The sequence below is a fragment of the Puma concolor genome, chromosome A3 (assembly GCF_028749965.1).
Source record: "Puma concolor isolate L17-30 chromosome A3, mPumCon1.1.hap2, whole genome shotgun sequence".
Classification (NCBI taxonomy): Eukaryota; Metazoa; Chordata; class Mammalia; order Carnivora; family Felidae; genus Puma; species Puma concolor.
In genome coordinates, this window is record NC_141669.1 from 83,257,687 (window position 1) to 83,277,444 (window position 19,758).

The window sequence follows — 19,758 nt, forward strand, 5'->3', positions numbered from 1 at the left end:
TTTCGCACCCCGGGGCACTGCAGTGAATAGACCAGGTTGCTGGGGGCAGGGGGCTGACCAGCCAAGGCCTCCTGTCATGCCAGGCCCTGGCTGACTACCCTGGTTGGGCATCAGCACCTCAGTGCACGGCTGGGTCTCTGCACACCAGCTGGAAGCTGCCATGGAGAGGAGGGTAGGCAGGGTGGGAAATTTCCTATGGAACACAGACATCACTGCACCTGCGGGCAGGACGGGAGCATTGTGTTAATTTATTGGGAGCATTAATCCTTTCCCCTTCCTTAGACATTTTTTTTTTTTATGTGGAAAACGCATCTGAAAAATAACACAGTGGAATAAATACATGACGGTTTTTATTGTCAATACTTTCTAAAAATATTTTGAATTTTACTTACAAACCAATTTCAAAAATCACTGCAGGCTTTGTTCAGTTGCCTCTGAACAAGGGAGGGTGACTTGGCCGGTATCCCTTCTGGCAGGAATCGCTCCCAGTGTCTGGTCTGCTCCGTCTGCTGTCCCCCAGCGTCCTGCGTGGCTTCCTGACTGTGCGTCCTTTGTGTAACCCCTGAAGTGGTAGTCTTCCTTGTCCAGGGTGGTTCCCTTGCATTTCTTTTCTCTGACTCACACTGAGTACCTATATTCTATCCTTTCTCCCCCTTGCTTCAATGCCAGATTTCATGTAGTCTAATGTGAAGATAGTGGGTGGACGAATCCCTTCCTGTCTCCCTCCCTCCCTCCCTCCTTCCCTTCCTTCCTGAGCTCTTACCACATGCAAGGTGAGTAGGATGGGCCCCTCCTCACAGGAGCATGGGAGAGGTAGAGGGTCCTCTCTGTACCTTTCTCTCCCGGCCCAGGTAGGGAAGGCCAGCAACTGGGGCGAGCCACCACTGCTGCCCGAGCCCTGGGTCCCAGAGCCAGAGGTCTGAGGCATGCAGTGCCCTGTGCCCTATGTGACTTGTGGTCCTGGCCATTGAGGGCAGGGGCCTCTACAGGGCCCCTGGGAAAGGCCTGAGGTCAGAATCGGCTCAGAGCTGGTTGGACATCACAGAAGAAGCAGGTGGACTGGGAGCAGTAGAACGAAGTGACAGCCCTGAGAAGCACTGGAGAGGCGTGGAGGAAGCGGAAGGCAGCGTGCTTGCAGATGGGCAAGGAGAAGACCCTATAACCCAAACAGCAGAGGATGGGAAGTGGAGACAGAATATAAAAGTTCTTTTAAACAACTTTCTGGGGCAAAGAGGAAGAGGGAAAGTGAAGTGGTTTAGGGGAGGTGGGAAGTCAATTCTGCAAAAGATTTCCTGGACTTTCCAAGTAGATTCATTCCTCTTGCCCATCCTCTCCCCAACCCCCCCCCCGCCCCCCACCCCCGCCTCTATTAATTTCTGTGACATTCCCCAGGTAATTGCCCCCCGCTGCACTCATTTCTGGGCCATACTCCTGGAGACCGAGAGGGCACTGTGCTTAGGACAGGGGGCAGGAAGATCAGGGAGTGTTTGATTTTGTGTTCTGTGTGATTCATGTGGACAAGCCACTGTGCCTCTGACCCCTTCACGTTATGCTGTATCTTCTCATAAATCTAACATGAATCATCAGGCAGTAGTTAGTCTATTTAACCTAAGCAACGTGTTTGGTGTTGCATTAGGCTATTTTATTGATTGGACATTAAAAAGCCTAATGCCTTATACCAGCATTTCCAAGGCCTAAGGAAATGAATCAGACCTGAAGAAAATGTCAGACTCCAACATATTGAAAGTAAACCATAAAACCAGGGAAAGGATTGTGGAATGTCTACAGGACATAACAGCTCAGCTTTTTGGAAGTTGTTTCAAATTCTGTAATTTGGAATGCAGGTGTATCAATACACTTGATGTAAGGAAGGACTCCCAGTGTGCCTCGTCTTACAAGGGACCTGTTCATTTCTTCCTGGCATCTGGGTCTTTCTCTGAGCTTTCTTCTCCAAGTGCAGAAAGCGGTGAGATCCCCACAGGTGGCTCCATTTTTCTGCATCCCTGAGGCTGGCAAAGAGCCAGGTTGTATGTGTTTTTTTTTTTTTCCCAGAAGGGATGGTGGTTGTTCACCTCTTGGCATCTCTCACGCCCCTGATTCAATTTTCTGAAACCGTTGTCTCAGAGGACCGTGGGACATCTTGCTCTTTAAACGTATGGCACATTTTTCCAGCTTGTTGTGGGTTTTTTGGACACCTCTTGAGATCTGTGCAGTGGTCGGTCGGTGACTAAGCTTCCTCAGTCGAGCTTACACTGGTGTGTGTGCTTCCTTCCCCAGGTAGACTCGCCCCTTAAAGATGCTGACTCCATCCTGAGAAGCAGGAGCACCTTACACACCAGTTCACACCTCTCGAGGGGCGAGGGGCTCACCGGCCTTTTCTCACAGACAGCTGCAGTCTTCAGCCTCAGCTTCAGGTGATCCTGGCATATCTCTCATTGTATACTGAATATTGGACAGCTGTCTGGACATTTTCCTTTGGGTCAGCTCCATGGTTTTATCTGATTTCTGAAGGGGTCTGTGGCCGCTCTGAGGGTCACTGCTCAGTCACTTTCCCAGTGACCAGGTCACTTACCTGTCACTACGATTACGACCTGTGTGATGATGGCTCCCAGTGCTCTGTATGCCCTCCAGTTCTGGCACATTCCAGGCCTTGTGTCCATGTCCCTCAGCTTTCAGCTGACACTGGGGTTCTCGGTCTCTGTTGGAGGCCACACTGCTAGCTAGCCACAAGAGACCCAGGCCCAGTCGTGCTGTGAGTGACACCCTTTGGGCATCTCCTCGGGTTGTCTGTGGGTTCTGGAGCCTGTCCCCCTTTTCTGGCCTGCCCATTGCTGGTCTCCACCTGAATGAACAGGCGCTGGTGCATCCCAGACCCCCTCTGTCACCCTTCTTCTCGCTTGCCTCTGACTGGGTCTCAGATACACCCCATCACTGCCGCTGGCTCACCGCCCCACGCCCTCTCGTCTGGACTCCCTTTCACAGCAGCCTGCTTTCCCCGCCAACCCTCTTATCTCTGGTTTGTATTCCACGTGGGTGCCAAGATTTCTATAAAACATGAAAATCTGATCGCACACCACCCTGTGGCTTAAGTGATTTTCTTTTTTGCCACCTACAAATTGCAGTCATCTCCACAGCGAGACTCCGTGTTCTGGGCACTTTGGGCCTCCCCAGCTTTGCCTCTCAACTTCCCACCTTTGGTTTATACTCTGAAACAGGACGGGGCTGATCTCTTCCACGGGCTCCCCATCGCCTCCTGAGGTTCAGGTAACACCTCGTCCAAGAGCCCTCCTCCAGGCTGAGTTAGGGCCCCGGGGGTGGACACCCCTGCGTCATCATGTAACTCTCTCCAAGTAATTCTCTACAACCCTACGAGTAATTTGGAATTAGATCCTGAGATACAGTCTATACATAAAATTCACCGGGGCATCTTTCTTTTCTTCCCTGTTCAGTAATCACACAAGTCAGATCTTGTAACTGCATGAAGTAATAGCTGGCACTGTTCAGTTGGTTCCTAGTGCCTTTATATTGTTTCAGATAAAGTAACGTGAGTAGTTGATTGGCCTGGACCTGGTCATTGGGAAATCATGTAAACCTTTATTTTTCTGCCTCTCTATCAGGGAGACTTAAAACACTTCCACAGAGCTACAGAAAGAGCTAATAAGCCAGGCTGCTAATAATCTGAATATAGTTTAAAGGCAGTATATAGTGATAATAGCGCGATTAACCTCGGCTAACTTGGGAGAAGGCCAGTTTACGTGAATGAAATGTCAGAATTACAGGATATTTAAGGAATGCAGTCTTACTGCTCTGAGGTAGGTTTCAAGGCTTGAACCAGGCTTAAGGATCATAGTCTTCATGCTGGGGGTAAAGTGGGGAGACTATAAATTGGGAGCGTCTATCATACTGAGAAAGTCTTTCTTTTTTTTCTCTCAGCATTTATGAAAAAGCACGTTGTGACATTTTTAAATGCGTTTTAATACCACTTCTTAAATGGAACATTTTTCAGATAATATTTAAATGATTGCACGTCATTAGTGTCTGAATTAGTGATGTCTTAGTTACAATATGTTTTGTGCTTGCAATTAACTTGTAGCCTCAGATAATATAGACAGACTTCATCTCCTGTAAAAATTAACAGACAGGTGTTGTTAAAATGTGAAATTGCATGGTTTACTCTGGACATTGCCCCTGAAATTGGGTTAGAGGGGAGAGCTATTTCTTTTGTTAATTTTTTCATTGTTCCATGCAAATTTATTAAGGGCTTGAGCTCCAAGTATAGTGGCATTCTGTGGGGGCAATGAGGGGCTTGTCATGGTGCCTGCCCTCATGATGCTTCCTGTCCTGGGATAACCACAGTAAGATGTGCCGGGGGCTATGACCTGCATGAGCACAGAGGAGGAAGGCCCAGCCGGCCTGGGGGTCTGTCGGGGATGATGGTGATGGCGTTGAGACCTGATAGATGAGGGAGGTAGCCAGGTGAAGGGAGGAGGGACTAGGGAAGGCAAAGTCTCTGAGGTGAAGAACAGGTCGTGGACCGCGGTGGGGGACAAGGAGGCGGGGCATTGAGTCTGAAAAAGAAAGTCAGAGCCTTGGCACAAAGAACCTGTATGCACTTGCTAAGAAGTTTGGACTTTGTTGTGTGCACTGGGGGGCCAGTGGAGGTATTTTGAAAAGATCATTTGGTAACTGTGGGTCTGTGGGCTCTCTGGATGAGGGGCAAGTGGTATGTCCACAGGCAAAGAGACCGATGAGAAGTCTGTTGCCATAATTGATCCAGGCAGGAGCTGGTGATCGCCTGAGCTAGAGGCATCGGCAGTGGGTGTGAGTGAATGGGGCCACTTGATAATGGTTAGGGTGGTTAAGAGAGCAGCTCTGGGGGGGGGGGGGGGCGGTGGTGGTGGTAGATTCAAGGTCATTGGCCTAGATCTCTTGTTGGGTGGGAGTATGTGTGGCCTGTGCAGGGCAGTGCTGTGCCTGTCATTGAGGTGGGGAGAAGATGAGTTTGGGTGGAGGCCTACTGAGTCTGAGGTATTCATGGGCCCTCGATTTGTGCAGAAGTTCACTGGAGGTGTGAGACTAGAACTTACTGTATGCCCTGTTCAGGAGCACCTACAAGGAACATTCAGAAGGAAAATGAGGCTGTCCTGAAAATTAACTTCATTGGGGTTTGAGAAGTTTAGAAGAGTAGGAAAAATTGTTTTTTTTTTCTTTTTACATCCAATTGATATGATTTTAGTGACATTGTTTTATTGATGAGGCAGTGGGCATGTTTTCTTTCCAGTATCAATCAAGTACCTGATGTGGTTGCATCCCACATGTAGCCCTATGGTTGACAGATACCTGTTGAGGCCGATGCTATGTTGGTGTGGTCTTCTAAATCACCCAGGGCCTATGGAGTCTTTTTTTTGTTTTGTTTTGTTTTGTTTTTCCTTTGTGACAAGACAAATACATGCTCACTGTAGAAATTTTAAATAGCTTCAGAGAAGCGAAAACCATTTATTTTCTATATATGTTGTTACTATTTTTTTAAAGTCTTCTTTGGGGCATCTCTACTTAGGTATACCATTTGGTACCAATGATTTAGTATCTTACCTTATAAAATGAAGGTGTGACCTTTCAGCTGGACCTGGGAATATGGGAAGACTTTTGCAAGTGGGTCCTAGCAATAGGGTACATTCTGGGTGGGGAACAAATCCACACAAATAGAAGCAAGCTGGTTTAGGGCCTAATCACTTTGGATATAGCATAGATTACCTTGGGGGGAAATTTGAGTGGGAAACAAGGTGGGAAATGAATGTTGGGACAGATGATGGATGCTTTCTTAACCTTAAGTTGTTTGACTTTGTCCCCACTTCTGTCCAGAAGCATGATCACATTGATGCAGGGCACTAACCCATCAGTGTGACTTGGGGAGGAGGGTGGAGGCAGGTGGGAGTTAGCATGTGTGGTTTTAGAGATTTTTCTGGAATAGTGACATTTTTATTTTGGTTTTTCTTCCATTTCTGTCTTTTCCAGGAGAATATGAAAGTGTTACTCAGGCTTTGTTTCATAGCTGTACTGATTTCTTCTCTGGAAGCCGGTAAGTAAGCATTTCCTTATGTTCCTGTTTGCTGAGGAACTCTATTATTTAGAATTCATGAAGTACCTTCTGTGATGGAGTCATTTTTTTCTCTCCTGTTCTATTGAATCTGTGACCTCCTGGTCGCAAAACCATACTGCTGGATGTTCCTTCCTCATTCTCTCACTTATGGAACAGTAGACTGGGGCACAGTGAGCTTACAAGCCCAAGCTCACGTAGCTAGTGTCAGAGCAGAGCTAAAGTCCGGGTCTCCAATGTCAGGGCCAAGCCTTCTCTGACTTTGTTGCTGATTGAAGAGTGTGATAAGGGAAATCCTGGCTCTCATTCACAAGAAGTATCAAAATTCATTATTAACCCACAACTGAACTGAAAACCATCATAAGACAGTTCTTTGTTTTCTTGATTTCTTCATTTTTTTTTCCTTTTTTCCTCTTCTTACCATACTGCAAATGCATTTAGCCCTTACTGTGTGCTAGGCTCTAGGTGCTGGGGACACAGTGAATAACCCCAATAGAAATATCTGCCTGCATGGGGTTTGCATTCCACTAGGGAAGAGAAACAATGCATTAGATAAGTAAGTATATATTATGTCATATGCTAAGAAGCATACATAGAAAAAAAATCAGGAAAAGGATATATAAAGTTTGGAGACTGGGGTGGGCAGAAGGTTAAAGATTTTGATAGTGTGGCCAGAAAAGGTCTCACTGAGAAGTTGACCTTTGAGTCAAACCTGAAGTGGGGGGAGGCAGGAGCTATATAGATATCAGGTTGGGAGTGGAGAAACATTTCAGACAGCATGTGCCAAGGCCCTGAGGCCAGGAGTACTTGCATGTTCTAGGAACTAAAATACCAGTGTGGTTGGAGCAGAGTGAAAGGTGAGGGATGTGATAAAGGCCGAGGTCATGTGGATAATGGTAGTGGGGGGAGGATGATGGAGGGTTGTTTGTGTAGAACCCATAGACCTTTCTAAGGATCTTGGCTTATACTCTGTGTGAGATAGAAAACTGCAGCGTTCTGTGTTCAAAACCAGAGAGATGATCTGACTTCTATTTTAACAGGATCATTCTGGTTCTTACATGGTGAATAGATCGTGGGGAGGCAAAGGCAGAAACAGACCATTTAGGAGCTGTTGCAGTGATCTAGGCAAGGATTGATGGGAGCGTGTTCAAGGGTGGCAAGGAGAAGTGAGAAGTACTCAAAATTTGGGTATATTTTGATGATAGAGCCAACAGGATTTTAAGATAAATTGGAGGTGGGTATGAGAGAAAGAGAATCATGGCTGACTCTAAGGGGTTTGGCCTGAGCCAAGTGCAAGGTAGAGTTGCCCTTGATGGGGCAGGGGAAGATCCATGTTCAGACCACACATGTTAAGTTTAGCTCCATTCCGTGTGGAAATAGTGACGTTGACTAAGCAGTCCGGAGCCCAGGGGAGAGTTCTGGGCTGGATATAAAATTGGAGACCTCAGAAAGCAGCTGGTACTAGAACCATGAGATGAGATGGGGTCACCTGAATGCGGTTGGAAAAGATAAGACCTTCAAGGACTCAACACTGTAGATCTCCAAGGTTGGTGGTCAAATTTCTACTCATCAGAGACTCAGTGAAAGACAGACCTGAAATGTAGTAGAAGAGAAGCAGACAAGTGTCCTGAGATCCAAGTGAAGAGAGCGTTTCAAGGATGAGTGGATCATAGGTGTCAAATGCAGATACTTAAATAAGTTAAGTAAGATGATATCTTAGAGTTGTTTATTTGATGTGTCAGCTTAAAACTTATAGATCAGAAAAATTTCAGTAGAGTGGTGGGGCAAATCCCAGATAAACAGAACAGGGTGTCTAGCTGAGACCTTCTTAAAGTTTACTCTTTTTATCATATACTGTTTTTACTACCGCCGTTCCTAGTAGCTAAATATTTAGAAGTCCTCACAGGGTACCATGCTAACCTGTCCACTTTTATCTCTCTTTTTTTTTTAAATTTTTTTTTAACGTTTATTTATTTTTGAGACAGAGAGAGACAGAGCATGAACGGGGGAGGGGCAGAGAGAGAGGGAGACACAGAATCGGAAGCAGGCTCCAGGCTCTGAACCATCAGCCCAGAGCCCGACGCGGGGCTCGAACTCACGGACCGCGAGATCGTGACCTGAGCTGAAGTCGGACGCTTAACCGACTGAGCCACCCAGGCGCCCCTGTCCACTTTTATCTCAATTTTATGTTTTTTTTTTTTTTCTAATGTTTAGTTATTTACTTTGAGAGACAGAGAGTGTGAGCAGGGAAGGGTCAGAGAGAGAGGGAGAGAATCCCAAGCAGGCTCTGCACTGTTGGGGTGCCCATATTCCTTTGAATTCGTATTTTTGTATTCTTTGGGTAAATACCTAGTAGTGCAATTCCTAGATCTTAGGATAGTTCTATTTTTAACTTTTTGAGGAACCTCCATACTGTTTTCCAGAGTGGCTGCACCAGTTTGCATTCCCACCAACAGTGCAAGAGGGTTCCTTTGTCTCCACATCCTCATCAACACCTGTTGTTTCTTGTGTTGTTGAGTTTAGCCACCCTGACAGGTGTGAGGTGACATCTCATTGTAGTTTTGATTTACATTTCCCTGATGATGAATGACGCTGAGCATTTTTTTCATGTGTCTGTTGACCATCTGTATGTCTTCTTCGGAAAAATATCTATTCATGTCTTCTGCCCATTTTTTAATTGGATTATTTATTTTTTGGTACAACACCACTCTGTGACTTTTCCAAGGAGCTTCCAGTCAGGTAAATTCATGGCAGTGCTCTAAGAATAGGACTTTCTGAGGAGCTCCAAACCTGGTCTCCTCTTGAAAGCCTGCTGTTTTTCACAGCTGTTGTGTTTTCCGGGCTTCTGTTTCCAAGGCTAGAGTGGAGCTGGGAAAAGGGGATGACAGTATTTTAAGTTACAAAGACACAAACTGTTCTGTTCCACTGAGATTTAGCTGGTTTGTTATTAAATAAATGTGTTTGCTTTTTTTTTTTTGTTTTTTTTTGTATTTTTTTTAAGAGAGAGAGAGAGGGAGTGGGGGAAAGGCAGAGAGAGAGAGAGAGAGAGAGAGAGACAGAGAGAGAGAGAGAATCTTAAGCTGGCTCCACACTCAGCATGGAGTCTAAAGCAGAACTTGATCCTATGACCCTGAGATCATGATCTGAGCCGAGATCAAGCAAGAATCAGGATGCTTAGCTAACTGAACCACCCAGGCGCCCTTAAATAAATGTTTTGATTATTGGAAGCCTTTGATGGAAAAAAATTTCCAGTCTTATTTCTGAGACTTCTATTCCAGTGACCTATTTATCTGTATACCAATACTGCACTGTCGTAATTCTTGTGGCTTTATAATAAATGCTGAAATAAAGCAGTGTAACTTCTTAAAACATTTTTAAAAAATCAAAATTGTTGACTCATTCTGTATGAATTTTAGAATCAGCTTGCCAATTTATACAAAAAAAAAAAAATCCTGCTCATATTTGGAATGAAATGGAATTGAATATAAATCGATTTAGAGGGAAGTGACATCTTGACAAAATTGATTCTTCTGACCCATGAACAGATTATACATTTCTTCATTTATTTAGAACTTTATTTAAGCAACATTTTGTAATTTTCATTGGATAGGTCTGAAGCATCTTTTGTCAGATTTATTCTTTAGTCGTATCTTTTGACGCTATTAGAAATGATATTTTAAAAATTCAGTTTTCGGTTATTTTTTGCTTGTGTATACAAACACATTTAATTTTGCATATTCATATCCTACAATTTATTAATCCTTCCAGGTCTTATGTAGATTTCATAGCATAGTCTACACAGATGGTCATGTTGTCTGCAAATAAAGACATTTTTCTTTCCCCTTCAATCTGAATGCCATTTATTTCTTTTTGTTGCCTTAATGTACTAATTGGATCTTCCAGTATAATATTGAAGTGGTTACAGTGGACATCCTTGCTTTGTTCCTAATAATACTATATGATTAGCTGTAGGTTTTTCATACCTGTCTTTTATCAGGTTCAGAAAGTTCCCCTCCATTTCTAGTTTGCTGAGAGTCTTTATCAGGAATGGATGTTGGATTTTGTCAAGTGCTTTCTCTGCACTGTTGAGATGATCATATAACTTTTCTTTTAAAAGGTGTTCAAATATGGAATTTCATAGAGTTTTTAAAAGAGGTGGATCCAACTTTGTATTCCTTTGATGTTATGTACATTATAATACATTATCCTTTTTTGATGTCATTGTAGGATTCAGTTTGCTAAAATATTTTAAAAACCATTTACATCTATGTTCACGATGAGGAGTGGTTTGTGGGCTTCTTTTTTGGTCGTGTCTTTGTTTTTGACATTTGAATACTGCCGAGCTCAAAGTAAACCAGAAGTGTTATTGACTCTTCAATTTTCTGGAAGACTATATAAAATCGGTGTTATTTCTCCTAGTGAAGCCATGTGGGCCTGAAGTTTTCTCTTTGGAAGTTTTTCGAGTACAGATTTACTTTATTTAGTATTTACAAGTCTCTTCGGGTTATCTTTTTCTTCTGAGAAGTTTATAGTCAAGGAATTTGCTCATTTTATTCAAATTCTTAAATTTACTGGTATAAAATTGTTCATAAGATTTTCTTATTATCCCTTTAAAATATTTGTAATAAGAGATGTCACCCTCTTTTTTCCTGATCAGTGGCTAGACATATATCAATTTGATGGATTTTCTGAAAGAACTAGTTTTTGGTATCTTTGACTTTATTATTTTTCTGTTTTTTATTTCATCAGTTTTTCTCTCAGATCTTTTGGGTATATATATTTTTTCTAGTTTCTTAAGTGGAAACTGAAGTTAGTAATCTGAGATCTTTTTTCTTCTGTAGACATTTAGTGCTGTCTTCTTTCCTCTAGGTACTGCTGCCAGTGCATGCCACAAGTTTTGATATGTTTTGTTTTCCTTATTCAGGTTAAATTACTTTCTAATTTCCCTTTTTCTTTCTTTTTAACTCATGGGTTATCTAGAAGGGGTTTACATCCTTCAAATATATGGGGAATTTCTAGATTTCTTTCTATTATTGATTTCTAGTTTAGTCCCGTTGTCACCAGGGAACATACTTTGTCTAATTTGAATCCTTTTGAATTTATTGAATATTAGATTATGAACAAGAATATGATAAAATTTTTTGTGTGCACTCAAAAAGAATGTGTCTTCTGCTCTGTTGGGTAGAATTACCTAGAAATATTGATTGCACCAGGGGTGCCTAAGTGGCTCAGTTGGTTAAGCGTCAGAATTCAACTCAGGTCATTATATCACAGTTTGTGAGTTCAAGCCCCGCGTCAGGTTTTGTGCTGACCGCTTGGAGCCTGAAGCCTGCTTCGGATTCTATGTCTCCCTCTCTCTCTTGGCTCTTCCCTGACTCATGCTCTGTCAGTCTCTCTCTCAAAAATAAACATTAAAAACAAGTTAAAAAAATTGATTATGCCAAATTCATTGACAGTGTTCACATCTTTTATATCATTATCATTATATGGCTGTTTTACATGTTCTATCAATTATTGTGAGTATGGTGTTGAAATCTTTGACTGTAATTGTGAGTTTCTTTATTTCTCCTTGAAGTTCTATCAGGTTTTGCTTTATGTATTTTGAAGCACTGTTAGTAGGTGAATAAACATTTAGGATTACTGTGTACCTCTTGATAAATGACTCCTTTATTGTAATGAAGTGGCCATTTTTATCCTGGTAATGTTCTTTACTGTAAAATTGGATAATATAATAATCATTCATACTTTCCTTTGATTAGTATTATGGTAGATATTTTCTCTTTTTTACTTTTAATGTATTTGTGTCTTTATACTTAAAGTGTGTGTATGTCTGAGAGTGTGTGAATAATAGGCAGCATATAGTTGGGTCCTTCTTTCTTTATCCAGTCTAACTATCTTTGCCTTTTGGTTGGGGTATTTAGACCATTAAAATATTTTAATATGATTATTAATACATTTGGGTTTAATTTAGGATCATATTTTATATTCTCTTTGTCCTATAAATTCTTTTCATTTTTGTTTCACTTTTTTGCTGCCTTTTGGATTGAGAATTTTCATAATTCATATTTATCTCCTATGTCTGGCTTATACTAATAACTTGTTTGTTTTTAAAATAGCTGCTCTCAGGATTATGGTATCCATCTTTAACTTACTGCTATCCACTTTTAAGTGATACTATACTATTTCAATTATAGTATAAAAAATTTAGAACAATATGCATCCACTTCTCCTTTATTGAACTTTGCCTTATTGTTCCCATATATTTTACTTCTTTACGTGTTATAAATCTCACAATGCTTTTTAAAAAATTGTTGCTTTAAACATTCAGTTATCTTTAAAGATATTTGAATAATAAAAATTATTTTATAACTACCCATGGAAGAAACATTTCTGAGAATTTATTCCTTTATATAGATTCATTTTTCATCTGATACTATTTTCCTTCTTTATGAAGAACTTCCTTACATATATATATATTTTTTAGCATAGATGTACTGGTGGTGAATTTTTACAGCTTTTATAATTTGAAAAAAACAGTGTTGATTTTGCTCCTGTTTTTGAAAGATATTTTTACTAGATCATGAATTCTAGGTTGGTAATTTTTTCTTTCAGTACTTATCGTTATTTTACTCTTTTCTGGCTTGTATTGTTTTTGACGAGAAGGCTGCATCATTTTTGTGTTTGGTGTAGTTTTTGTCATGGTTTTTTTTTTTTTCTCCTTAGGGTTTATTGTGATTTTGGGATCTGTGTATACATTATTTTAATAAAATCTTGAAAGCCTGTATTTCTTCAAGTACTTTTTATGTTTCACCCACCTCTCTTCTCCTTTTTCTTCAGGAATTTATATTACATGTATTGAAGTTGTCCTGCAGCTAACTAATTTTATTTTGTAAAATTTCTGTTATTTTTCTTTCTGTGTTTAATTCTGGATAGTTTCTAATGCCATGCCTTTAGGTTCACTAATCTTTTTTTCTGTATTGTCAAATCTGCCATTAATCATATCCAGTGTTTTTTTTTAAGTCAACATTGTAGTTTTCATTACTAGAAATTTGATTTAAATTTCATTAAAACCTCTCTTTCATGTCTCTACTCAACATGCTTGATCTAGTATCTTGGACAAATGGAACTGAGTAGTAATAACTATTTTAATTTTTCAATCCATTCTATCATCTGTGTCAATTCTGGGTCAGTTTTGATTGACTGATTATTTTCTTCTTCTTATTGATTGTATTGTCCCACTTCTTTGCACACCTGATAATTTTTGATTGAATGCTGGTCATTGTAAATTTTACCATTTTGGGTGCTGGATATTTTTGTATTGTTAAAAATGTTCTTGAACTGTTTGGCCACAAGGTTATTACTTGGAAGTAGTTGGTCTTTTCGGGTTTTGATTTTAAGCTTTATTAGTCATGATCAGAACAAGGTTTTGTATGGGGCCTAATACGTCCCATCTGGTGGGTCGGAATCATCTGGGTACTTTACCTGATGCCCCATGATTAAGGAGGCTTTTCATTCTGCCTGTTGAAAACATCAAATGTTACTAGCAAGTGTGTGCTCCAGTGGATATTCACTCTAATCCTTTTGGCAGTTTTCACTCTGGCCTTGGCACTTCTTTTTTTTTTAATTTTTTTTTTCAACGTTTTTTATTTATTTTTGGGACAGAGAGAGACAGAGCATGAACGGGGGAGGGGCAGAGAGAGAGGGAGACACAGAATTGGAAACAGGCTCCAGGCTCCGAGCCATCAGCCCAGAGCCCGACGCGGGGCTCGAACTCACGGACCGCGAGATCGTGACCTGGTTGAAGTCGGACGCTTAACCGACTGCGCCACCCAGGCGCCCCTGGCCTTGGCACTTCTAATGTGCTTATGCTAATTGGTACTCAGCTGAAAGCTTAAGGGAGACTTATCTTCAAAGCTCTATCTATCTATACAGTTATAATCCCTTTGGTATTCTGTCCTGCAAATTTATGGTTTACCTGGATTCCCAGCTCTATTTTCTCCATTCAGAGAGAACACTGGGCTTTGCCTGTGTTTCCTCCTTGCAATGTCATGACCTAGAATCTTTCTCTAGGCAGTAACTTGGGAAAATTGTAGGGCTCACCTGTTTTGTTTTCCATCTTTCGAGTATTTCTGTCTTTTGTTCCCTGATGTTCAATGTCTTGAATATTGTTGTTTCACATACATGGTCCATTTTTAAAATTGTTTAGGTGGGAGGCCAAATCCAGTCCATTTTGTACTGAAGTAGATATCTCTCCTGCTACATTAGCACCAAATTTTAGATGGACAGGAAGGGATAAGAGAGGTTAAATAGCTTTCCCAAGGACACACAGCTAGTTGGTGACACAACTGGATTTTAAATTTTTTTTTTTTTTCAACGTTTTTTTTATTTATTTTTGGGACACAGAGAGACAGAGCATGAACGGGGGAGGGGCAGAGAGAGAGGGAGACACAGAATCGGAAACAGGCTCCAGGCTCTGAGCCATCAGCCCAGAGCCCGACGCGGGGCTCGAACTCACGGACCGCGAGATCGTGACCTGGCTGAAGTCGGACGCCTAACCGACTGCGCCACCCAGGCGCCCCGACACAACTGGATTTGTACATAAATCTTTCAGACTTCCAAGATGATATTTTTATTTAAAAAAATGTTTTTAAGTTAATTGATTTATTTTGAGAGAGAAAGAGCACGAGCAAAGGGGAGCAGAGAGAGAGAGGGGGAGAGAGAGAATTCCAAGCAGGCTCTGCACTGTCAGTACAGAGCCTAGCAGGCCTCAGACTCACAAATCGTGAGATCATGACCTGAGCCGAAACCAAGAGTTGGACACTTAACCAGCTGAGTCACTCAGGTGCCCCCAAGATTATACTTTTAATCATAAAGCCGTTAAAACTCATATATAATATGAATTGATGTATTTTATAATTGATGTGTTTATATGTAGATATTACATTAAAAATCACTGACGAATTTCTCATGGAAATTGCTTTCCCTTTTTCCCTTTTAAAGATACTTGTGAGGAACGTGAAGAAAAAGTAGTTTTAGTTTCATCTGCGTATGAAATTGATGTTCGTTCATGTCTTCTTAACCCGAACGAAAAGAAAGGCACTATAATTTGGTATAAAAATGACAGCAAGACACCTATATCTATGGAAGTAGACTCCAGGATTCATCAGCACAAAGATAAACTTTGGTTTGTTCCCGCTAAGGTAGAGGATTCGGGACATTACTATTGTGCAGTAAGGTAAGAAAGGGATTAATAATGTTACAAACATGTGTTCTGTGTGGCTGCAGTCGTTAAGGATGGAAACATCTTTAATGGTGCTTAATTCACCTATTTTGATTTGTTTTAGAAATTCAACTTACTGCCTCAAAATTAAAATAGCTATTAAGTTTGTGCAGCATGAACCTAACTTGTGTTACAATGCAGAAGCTATATTTACACAGAAACTACCCATTGCAAGAGATGGACAACTTGTGTGTCCTTATTTGGATTTTTTTAGAGACGAAAAGCATGAGTTACCCAAAATACAGTGGCATAAGGTAATTTTATATTACATATGGTATTTTACTTTTCTGTCAGATAAAATCAGTTTTCTGTCTTAGACCATAGGGTGAATCTGCAGAGGACTTTTTCATGTGACATGTTGTTTGCTTTTGTGTGTGAAACCTATTAGAAATTTTTTTAAAAGTTGTAAGACTACATACATTTAATTTGCAGCTTAATAAAAATCTTACTTTCTCTTAATTTTATTTGATTTAGTAAGATTGAGAAAAGTATAGTAGAAATAAAAGATATTTAATGATAAGACTGATTATAAATTTAAGGTTTTTAAGAGATCCCTATTTATCATAAAACATATGTATTTTTGCTTTATTAAAAATATTAAGTGATCCTGAAATAATTTAGTGGTTTCTATGACTATCTTGAAAGTGGATTGGCTAGCACTCCATGGAACACATCACGTTTTTTGGTACTTTCGCTCTACCTAGTTGGTTGGAGCTTATGTGGGGAATCATCTTACAGGGGTGAAGAAATACAAAATAAATAATGTCAATGAAGAAAGGAAGTACAGCATTACTAAGAAAATATGGTGTTAGCATTCTTTCCTCAAACATGTTTTTCTTACAAATAAATTTGTCTTCACTTGTCTTCAAAGTGCAAGGCTCATAGGCATAAACATTTAATATCCTGGAAATGTAATTGTGAGTATTGCCAAAAACATACTATATTAAAACTTGTATGTAAGGAACATGGTCATACATGTATTCATACATGTGCTCAACTTGTGATCATGTGCCTGGTGCAAAACAGAAGAGAAATAAATAGGCATGTGAGATTATTTTTGTAAATTCTCCTGAGGTTTTCAATTCACATATGTATGAATATATATGAACATAAATTTGCATGTATACATATGTGTGTGTGTGTGTATACACATACATACACATAAATAGACACATTTGTAAAACATTTACCAATGTGAAAAAACAGAGTTTCTTTTGTTGGTAGGCAGGGGGAATTCATTAATTGGTTTTCAATACTCCCTTCCTCTCCCTCTGTCTAGGATTGCAAACCTCTGCTACTTGACAATGTGAACTTTACTGGACTGACAAATAGACTCATCATGACGAATGTGACTGCAGCACATAAGGGGAACTATACTTGTCAAGCATCCTATACATACTTGGGAAAGCAGTATCGTATTACCCGGGTTATAGAACTTCTCACTCTAGGTGAGTCATAGCTCCAGTCCTAGGAGTTTGAACCTGGGAAGGCCCAGAAATCATGATTCTAGTATTCCCTTCGTTGTTAATGGAAGAGCTAAACCCAAGAGCAGCTTGGTGACTTGCCAAATGTCACATGGCTGTTAGTTTAGTCTTTGTTGCTAATACCACGTCTGTGTTTTGCATTCCTGCCTCAGATGCAGGGCTAATTCGACCAACAGTTAAGAGCTGTTTTCCAATGGAAGCAAGAGGCTTGTTCTTTGGCATGGCTAAAGATGGTTCTTCCAGAGAGCTCTGGAGTTCCCTGTGGCTGGTGTATGAGGAAGAGTAGTTCCAAGGTCTTTCGCTTGGGGAGTCTGAGTGTGTAGCAGTGAGGGTTGTTGGTGTGATGGGGTGGACGCTGATGGGCTTTGGAACACGTTGCACTCCCAGAGCACGCTCTACCTCTTGTTAGTTTCTTGTTAGCTTGCCTGACCTCTCTAAGCCTGTTTCCTCCTCTGTAATGGGATACAACCTTCCAAGACTGTTGGGGAGATCAGCAATCAGGTATGCTCAACGTGTGGTCATGTGCCTGGTGCAGAACAGAGGAGAAGTAAAAAGGTGTATGATGATTTTTCTAGTAAATCTTCTCCAGGCTTTCAGTTCTCTATTAACTATGTTTCCCCTAGAAGCTATTTTACAAGAAAATGCACTCCTACATTACCTGGGGATGGGCAGAATGTTCAACCTTTCTGTGTCAGATTTCGTAAGCTTTCAGTAATAGAAGAGTTACTTTAACCAGGACTTTAAAAGTTAAAGGAGTCTTATTAGTAATTATAGTAATTATGCTGGGACAAGAGGAAAAAATGGGGACTATCTCAGGTAATTCCAAAATATGATCACCCTACCTATAGCTACGTGTTCTCAATCATCTAATAATTTATATATTTTAAACGTTAATTTTATTGAATCAAAATTAATTCCTTGCCCACATCCTACAAGCACCAGTGCATTATAATTTCCAGCAGTCTTTATATCACTACCATCCTGAGATTTTAGCAGCTTCTCTCTGGCCATTGTGTAGCTCTGGCTTGTCTTTCTTGACATACGGCAACCAGAGCGGCAGACAGAATTTTAGAGAGAACTAGGGAATTTTTTAGATAAGTCAAATATATTTTAAATACCCTCTGTCTCATTTTCTGATCCCTTCTATAGAAATAATATACTTCATCAGAGATGAGGTCGTATTTTGTTTTCATAAAGGCAGATTCAAAAATATTAATTGAGCATCTACTCTATGCCAGGCACACTGTTCTAGGTATATGTCAGGGGACAAAAGAGACAATATCCTGCTCTGATGGAGTTTGCTTTGTTGTTGTTGTTGTTGTTTTTGGTTTTTTGCCTTTTGTGTTTTGTTTTGTTTTGTTTTGACTATGGTGGAATCCTGGCCATTCCAGCTCATAGTTTCTCAGGCTTGGCTACAGATCAACCTTTGAAGTCCGTCTTCTTGTAAATAAAACTCAGATGGATTTCTGGAGCTCCTTAATACTTGGCCACCCTTTTTAATAAATGATGCCAAATTTCTTGGCACTCCACTCTTGGGTCATTACTAAAATTACGAAATACAAGCAGGTCTAGCACTGGACGGTCCTTCTGGTTAATAATGCTTCATCCACAGAAGTACCTTGCCACAGCTACTCGCTTTTCCTGATTTGCTTTAGGAAGAGGCACTGGTCTGGAGTCCTGGTGATATGTGTGTTTGTAGCACCAAACTTGATGGACTCAGCAGGGCCCAGGCTTTCTGGCAGGCGTTCATGGTTTTGCCGTGGCCTCTGTGGTGGCCTCCTCCTTTCACTTCTTGCCCTCTCTCTCCTGCCATATATGCGCTGGGCTCTCAGGGGAATATCTGACCAGACTCCATGTGATATATTTTGGTATATTTTGCTAACTGTTGTCATCCGCTGAGATTCTGCTCTGTAAGAGACTAAGAACCCCTGCTGATGTTTGTCTTTCAGAGGAAGACAAGCCTGTGAAGCCTATAATTGTGAGTCCAACTAATGAGACAATGGAAGCAAGTCTGGGTAAGTGGTCTCCAATCAGAATATGTTGAAATCATTATTTTGAACTCAAGATTAAGATAAACTCTGCCTTTACTACACATAACCTAAATTATTTACTGAATATACCTACCATTAGTGGGAAAGTGGCACAGATTATGTCTTTAAATGTTTCTTTGGATTTCCTGCCTCTCAGGACAAAAATCTAGCCTTGTCTGATTTGTCCACCCCCACTCTCCTGTGGATACTTATTACCCATGGAAACACTAGCCAAAGACCAAGTTGAAAAGGACTAGAAATGAGAAGTATAATTTATCTGACTGGTACAGGATGGATTTCTTATGACCAGAGCTAAGTTTTCAGGCAGAAGAATAAGAGAAGAGACCAAAAAGGATAAGTTTTTTTTTCTAGGATGACCATCAAGTCAGTGAAAATTTTTTATTTCAGGAACAAAGACATAATCCTATAAGCATCCAGACCTAAACTATACAATGCGATAGCCACCAGCAATATGTGACTATGTACATGTAAATTTAAATTAAGTAAATTAGTTAATTTAGTTCAATTAAAAATTAGTTCTTCAGTCGTGGTAGCCATATTTCAAGGGCTTAATAACCATATGTGACAAGTGATTACTACATTAGCACAAATATAGAACATTTCTGCTGTCACTGAAAATTTTATGGAAAACCACTGGCCCAAACATAAAAACAGATTTTTGTATCAGAGGATCAAACACCAGGCTGGCATATAAAGTTCTCTTCTGTGAAACTAACTGCATGAAGACCGTGAATAGTTGTACAGAGATTAGAAGGTAAAAGTTTGGGACCAATGGATGCTGTATGTGTCCAAGCAGTTATTAATGGTGGGAGGTAATATAAAGGCATTCACAGGTATAAAAAAACA

The 19,758-nt window shown here is 40.6% G+C and overlaps 1 protein-coding gene across 10 annotated transcripts in view; it reads left to right on the plus strand.

The window, feature by feature from the left end:
• The window catches only part of IL1R1 (interleukin 1 receptor type 1), a 78,072-nt gene that overhangs the window by 45,463 nt on the left and 12,851 nt on the right, over positions 1–19,758 (plus strand). For 4 of the 10 annotated variants that reach the window (XM_086701414.1, XM_086701416.1, XM_086701418.1 and 1 more), the window contains 6 exons: positions 2,278–2,414; positions 6,016–6,079; positions 15,098–15,332; positions 15,442–15,631; positions 16,657–16,825; positions 18,811–18,876. In XM_086701414.1, the coding sequence (XP_086557540.1) occupies positions 6,022–6,079; positions 15,098–15,332; positions 15,442–15,631; positions 16,657–16,825; positions 18,811–18,876 (718 nt within the window). In that variant the 5' untranslated portion in view covers positions 2,278–2,414; positions 6,016–6,021. Of the gene's footprint in view, positions 1–2,277; positions 2,415–3,122; positions 3,265–6,015; positions 6,080–15,097; positions 15,333–15,441; positions 15,632–16,656; positions 16,826–18,810; positions 18,877–19,758 lie in introns of all 10 variants that reach the window. The other 6 variants (XM_086701419.1, XM_086701420.1, XM_086701422.1 and 3 more) reach the window with 4 other exon arrangements.